Source organism: Oryctolagus cuniculus, chromosome 20, assembly GCF_051225735.1.
Source record: "Oryctolagus cuniculus isolate XC-2025 breed Fujian yellow rabbit chromosome 20, ASM5122573v1, whole genome shotgun sequence".
Classification (NCBI taxonomy): Eukaryota; Metazoa; Chordata; class Mammalia; order Lagomorpha; family Leporidae; genus Oryctolagus; species Oryctolagus cuniculus.
The window spans coordinates 13,639,926-13,646,527 of record NC_142886.1 but is presented as its reverse complement, the minus strand read 5'-3'; the positions used below and the strand labels follow the sequence as shown (position 1 = coordinate 13,646,527).

The following is a 6,602-nucleotide window of genomic DNA, read 5'->3' as shown; positions in this document are numbered from 1 at the left end:
TCCAACTACAAAAAAAAAAAAAAAAAAAAAAAACTTAGTTCAAGATCTTTCCCTGCCTTAAAGGAGTGAACACACACAGCAGTAATTAGAAAGTAGCTGTGACAGACACCAGGCACCAGGGAATTCTGACAAATGCCAAATAACAGCTTTCAGCTAATAAACTGGGAAGATGATATCATAGAGTTTTTTTTAAAGTTATTTTAACTTATTTTGTTGCCACAAAGAGGAAGTCTTAAAAATATTCTATTGCTTTTCAGAATAACTTCATACATATTGTATACACATTGATTTTAATCAACAAAAAATCAACTGAGTTTAATCAAGAGTTTTTAACATCATGTCAAAGACACCCCCCCAAAATAAAATCTTAAGAGATTCTAGCTTGCACATAAGATTTTCCTTAGTATTCATTCAAAGAGGATTACTAGACACAAATGTTTCATTTGAGGACATGCATTCTAAAGTTTCAGTTTTTTTTTTTTTCCCAGATCCAAGGAAGAAGGTATTAATTAATGAAATTCTTTCTCTCCAGGCATTAAAAAAAAAAAAAAAAGCAGATGAGAAAGAGGGGTGAGCCAGGAGTCAGAAGAAATACATGTGACTTTTGATACTTTCCCACTAGGATCCCTCCGTTACCTGATTCGAAGGTTCAGACAGTCCCCAGAGCCCCCACAGACTGGCCCAGCAGCGTCAAGTTTCCGCACAGTACCTGCAAAGTTTAACTTCTGCACTCAACTATCCAACGAATTTCCTTGCCCTGCAACTCTGAATCCCAGCTACTTCTAGAGAGCGCATTCTTCCCCATTCACTCCAGAAACCATGGGGCAGGGGCCTCTCTCTAGTCAAGGCATTGCTAAACCTAATCTGCAGTATTATGACCGTCACTGTCCTGAAAAAACCAAACTCAGGAGACTGCTTCAGGCCCTAGGCAGGCAGGGACTGGATTCCCAGTCTGAGGGAGCAGAGGCCTCCATGGGGAGCCTGCTAATAATACTGCTCCAGGGTCTCCCCGCGCAGCCTGGCAGGGTCAGAGTCTCGGCCGCTGCTGGTGCCTCCCCATCTACTTAACATTTCTAGCAAGTACTAGGGGATTTCAAAAGCGTTCGTGGAGAACGGAATTAAAAGGTAAGCTTCCTTTAGTGCAAAACATCGTTTGAAATCCATGAGCGCTTGGAAGACCGCTCTGGGCATGGACTTCAAACTCCTTGTGCACCAAAACAACCTTATCTTTTCATGTCATTTTTCCCACGGACTCTTCTGAGTACCCTGGAGTATCCCCCTCTCCGTGTCTCTACAGGGGCTGCGTGGACCTGGCCTACCCCAACCCCCACACCCACCACGACACCCTTCCCAAAGCTCCCAGAGCGCTCTCCGCCTGATCCACCACGAGCTACTTAAACACGGCCAGGTCTCTCAGTCCCTCCACGCGGGAGGCGGTCGGATGCGAGACCCTACTGTCCCTGGAACTCTTCAAGCCTGCCAACACGTCAGCTGGAGAGGCGGCGATGGAGGTGGGGAAGTGGCAAGGCTGTGTCTCCGCTCCGCAGGTGCACCCAGCACCCCCCCCCCCCCACGAGGCACAGGGGGTCCTCCCCGTGCCCTCCCACGCCGTCCTCGACGCCCCAGGAGGCAGGGGAAGGCGGAGGGCGTCCCTGGGGCCAGCCATCACTCGTCGTCGTCGTCGTCGTCCGTCTGGTCCTGGTAGCGAATGTACACGACCAGCATGGCGAAGCCCACGAGGATGCAGAGGGCGCCGACCACAAGGTAGGCGATGCCCAGGAAGGGGTTCTTGCCGCCCATCCACGAGATGTTGCTGAAGATGAGCAGCTTGTGGCCGCCGAAGGCGCGCACCGGGTAGTTGTAGGAGATGTTGACGCGGTAAGCGCCGCGGGGCAGCCCCGCCGAGTAGTCGCCCTGGCGGATGCGCGCGTACAGCTTGCGGAAGGTGGGCAGCGCCGCCGTGCGCATCCACACCACGAAGTCCTGGTTGACGAAGCCCGTGTTGTTGGGGTCGGCGCTCAGCTCGTAGACCGGCCGGGGCCAGTTGGGCGGCGGCGCCGTGCCGCGGAAGGCCAGCGCCAGGCTGCCGTTCACCAGCGGCGGGTTGCGGAACTTGACGTGGTAGTCGGTCCACCAGGCGATGGCGGCGCGGTCCAGCGGCACCTCGACGTAGGGCCCGGCCGGCTGGTGCTGGTGCCACAGCGAGAAGGTGTCGTTGAAGAGGCTGTTGGCGATGGCGCCGCAGGGCGCGATGGGCAGCCCGGTGGCGCTGCGCTGGTACGGGGCGCACTCGTTGGCCGGCTGGCGCAGCGCGCTCGGCAGCCCGCTCAGCTGCGCGTCGTCGCGGGACACGCCGTAGCGCCGGTTGTTCTGGTAGAAGCTGGACAGCTCGTAGTAGAGGTACACGGGCCCCGGGAAGAGCTCGTGCAGCGAGAAGTACCAGGCGCACGAGCAGGGCGGCGGCGGCGCGCGGCCCTGGCCCTCGGCGGCGCACACGGAGCAGTTGCTCGAGCCCGCGTCGCCCGTGTAGTCATGCTCGAGCTCCACGATGCCGTTGGAGGAGTAGTAGAGGCCCAGGCCCAGGCCGATGAAGGCCAGGCCGGCGCAGAAGAAGAGCGGCAGCGTGATGCTGGCCGACAGCAGCGGCTGCCACGCGGGGAGGCGCTGCTGCGTGAACGCCGTGTTGTCCGGCTGGTGGGCGCCGCGGGCCGTGGCGCTCCACGTCATGGCGGACGGTCCCCCTCCGCACCCCGCCCCGCCCCGGGGGTCGCCGTCCCCGAGCCCTCGGGCCCCCGCCTCCTGCACAGGTGCGTCGGAGCCCCGGGCTCTGCGGCCGGCTCCGGGACGCCTGAGTTCCGCCTCCGCCCAGGTGCGCGGCGCCGGCTCCGCCCCTCGCGGGAGCCCGGGCCGCGCCCCGCCTCTTCCGAGGGGAGCCGGGCAGGTGTCGCGGCCTCACCTGGCGGCGGGCGCGGGCTCGGCTGACCCGCGCGGTCCTGGCCGCTCCTGGCGCCAGCTCCTCCCCCTCCAGGTGAGTGGCGGCTCAGGCTGTCTCCGAGTGGCTCACACCTTGCTCAGGTCCCCTCCGCCCCTAACCCTTCCGCCTTCCCAGAGACTCGAGGGCCCGGATCCAGCCGCACCTGCAGCTCCGGCGCTGCAGCCTACCAGCGGGAAGCGTCCCCGGGAGCGTGCCCCGTGGGTCCCGAGGGCTTGAAGGGTTCGCGCGGTTACTGCATTCTCTGTCGCTTCGGACGCAGGTGAGTTTAGACCTGCTTGTCTTTGTAGATTCACTGATGGATTTCTTTTCAGTCCGCTTTCACTGAAATGCACAGAAAATGACACCATTTCGAATTCAACACCTGCGTCCGAACTCCTGGTGTATTTATTTTTAATAATGGAAAATGGTTTTCTGGGCGGATGCCCCAGTCTTACAGCTAAGAAAGGTGAAAACTTCTCTAAAAATAAAATGACCCTTAGAGGGAGAAGGAGAGGGGGAGGGGGAGGGAGAATAAAAAACTGGAGAGACCTACAGCATTTAAATGTCTCATTAGCTGGTAGAGACGCCAGGCAGGGAAAAAATGGGGTGAACTACAGGGGATTTCTTTTCTTTTCTTTTCTTTTCTTTTTTTTTTTTTTCAGGGTCTTTGCCTTGCTGGAGAAAGGCCCAATCCAGGGTTCCCGGAAACTGTTGCTGTCTGTAAGGGAATTTGTTTGGAATAGCGGACCACAAAGGCTTATAAAGAACTCAAATTAGTCTGCCCGTTGAGGGAGATGCTGGCTTTTGTTCTAGCTTTGAGGTTATCTCATGAAGTTCGGAAATAAACAGAATTGAAAGATAAGTTTATTTTAGTAAAAGAAAATTTTGAAACCCATGCATAGCTTTTTCGTAGTCTGCATTTTCCATCAACTTTTTAAAAAGATTTATTTATTTGAGAGGAAGAATTTACAGTGAGAGAGGGAGAGAGAGAGAAAGAGAGGTCTTCCATCTGCTGGTTCACTCCCCAGATGGCCCAAACAGATGGGTCTGGGCCAGGCCGAAGCCAGGAGTTTCATCCGGGTCTCTCACACTGGTTCAGGAGCCTAAACACTTGGGCCATCTTCTGCTGCTTTTCCCAGGCACATTAACAGGGAGCTGGATCAGAAGAGGAGCAGCTGGGACATGAACCAGAGCCCACATGGGATGCCCGTGTTGCAGGTGGTGGCTTAACCTGCTATGTCATAACATTGGCTCTCAAAATAAACTTTTATTTCCATTTTCTACAAATGCCTTGAAGTGCTCTTATACACGAGAGTGTACCTTGGGGACCATTTCATTTGTGTTAAATCCTCAGTAGGTATTGAGGTGTTCTTGCCTCTTCCAGCTCATAAAATGCAAGTGATTTAAATGTCTTCTCTGTTACACTTCAGCATCTAGCGTAAGGTACCACATGCATTGCCTTCAAAACCCATGGAGGGGCCGGCGCCGTGGCTCACTTGGTTAATCCTCCACCTGTGGCGTTGGCATCCCCTATGGGCACCGGGTTCTGGTCCCAGTTGCTCCTCTTCCAGTCCAGCTCTCTGCTGTGGCCCCGGGAGGGCAGTGGAGGATGGCACAAGTGCTTGGGCCCTGCACCCGCATGGGAGACCGGTAGGAAGTACCCGGCTCCTGGCCTCAGGTTGGCGCAGTGCCGTCTATGGCAGCCATTTGGGGGCTGAACCAACGGAAGGAAGACCTTTCTCTCTGTCTCTGTCTCTCACTGTCTAACTCTGCCTGTCAAATAAAAAAAATTAAAAAAATGGAAACTTGGAAAGTTAGAATGCTTTTTAAGCAACAGGAATCATTATTATTATTATTATTTTAGCATCTTCCAAGTGTTAGCCCTGTGCTAAGCAGTGTAGAAGCCAGAAGAGTGTTAGACTGAAAAAGACTCTAGACCTCAAGGCTTTTGCAATCTGATAGGGGACTTTTTTTTATAGGATTCAGAAGCCATCAAAACAGTCAGTAGACTGCAGAATGACACTAAAATGAAAATATACTTCAGTATTGGAGAGCTGCTTTGTTGAGTGAACGCAGGTTGCAAGCTTTGGTAGTTAGAGACTCCTGAGGGAGACCCACGTGACTCAAATGCCACTGTTCTCCCTGATGCTGCCCCAAGAGAAAAATCCCAGTGTGCACCTTCTTGTCAGTAAAATACAAGAATGCAGTTCTCAGTATCCTTGAGGCTGAGTTCCCCCACTTCTGTATCATCGCATCATCAGTCTACCTGTACTGCGGCTCCAGGCAGGAAGTCAGTTCTCACAGCTTTATCTGGGTGTGTCTGGAGCCTAGCAGATCTCTGGCTACCACTCCCGGAAAGTGCGAGCCCTGCTCTGGAGCTCTGGGCCTTTCCTCCTTGGATGACCTAAGGCTTCAGTCTATTTGTTTTGTAATTAAGGTAACCTGGTTCCAAGGTCAGAAGAAAATAGTTCAAGGCCAGGAATAGTCAGCAGGGCTAAAGGCAGCTGAGCGGTCCTGAGAAATAACAAAGGAGAAGGAGCCCTTGGATCTGACCTCTGGTGACCTCTGGTGTTGGGGGCAGTTAGGCTAGGATCAGGTGGGACGGTGGGTAGGAGAGGAAGTGGTGGTAGCCAGGATAGGATGCCTTTTTTTTTTTTTTAAACCGTTTATTTGAACATCAGAGGGAAAGAGAAAGAGCTTCAATCTGTAGGTTCACTTCCCAGATGGTCACATTGGCCAATGCTGCGCCAGGCCAAAGCTAGGATCAAGGAGCATCATCTGAGTCTACCACGTGGGTGACAGGGCCCATCTGCTGCTTGTCCAGGTGCATGAGCAGGGAGCTGGATTGGAATGGAGCACACGGGATGCTGGAATCACGGGCGGCGGCTTTACCTGCTAAGCCACAGCGCTGGCCCAAGGATGACTCTTTAGAAATGTGTGAGTGGCCGGTGTGGCGGTGTAGTGAATAAAACAGGTGCCTGCCACACTGGCATCCCATGTGGGCACCAGTTTGTGTCCTGGCTGCTTCACTTTCTATCCAGCCCCCTGCTAATGGCCTGGGAGAAGCAGTGGAAGGTGGCCCAAATGTCTGGGCCCCTGCCACCCATGTGGGAAACCCGGATGAAGCTCCTGGCTCCCTCTTGGCCCAACCTTGGCTGTTGCAGCCTTCTGGGAACTGAACCAATGAATCTCTGTCTCTCTGTCTCTCTCTCTCTCTCTCTCTGTAACTCTTTCTAATAAATAAATAAATATTAAATTAAAAGAAGTACCAGCAGAGTGACAATCCCAATGATGCTACAGCAGGTGGCGTGAAAGCCAGGAGGGAAAAGTGTGAGTCTGAGCGGATGTTAATGATTTTGGAGGGGAAGCAGTGCCGAGATCCTCGCACAGCCGTTCTGCGTCTGCAGACTCCACACCTGGCTCAGAGACACTTGGGAAAACAGTTGCCTCTGTACTAAACATGTGCAGAGTTTTTCCCTTGTCATTACTCCCTAGACAATATAGACAAATGGCATTTACACTGGATTAGGTATTAGAAGGAATAATGCATTATGCGAAAGGACTTAAAGTGTATGGGGGGATACGTAGGTTAAATGCAGAAACCACACCGTTTCATTTAAGGGGCTTG

The 6,602-nt window shown here is 53.4% G+C and overlaps 1 protein-coding gene across 1 annotated transcript; it reads right to left on the bottom strand.

The window, feature by feature from the left end:
- Positions 1 to 273: 273 nt before the first annotated feature.
- Positions 274 to 3,253, bottom strand: CDC50B (cell division cycle 50 P4-ATPase accessory subunit B). Its single transcript, XM_002719548.6, has one exon. It carries the CDS (start codon positions 2,725 to 2,727, stop codon positions 1,666 to 1,668), a length of 1,062 nt encoding a protein of 353 aa, XP_002719594.1. The 5' UTR covers positions 2,728 to 3,253; the 3' UTR covers positions 274 to 1,665.
- Between the last annotated feature and the right edge of the window lie 3,349 nt (positions 3,254 to 6,602).

What these genes read in the sequence shown, in the direction of transcription:
- CDC50B (XM_002719548.6), bottom strand. Translation starts at nt 2,727, where the DNA reads ATGACGTGGAGCGCCACGGCCCGCGGCGCCCACCAGCCGGACAACACG.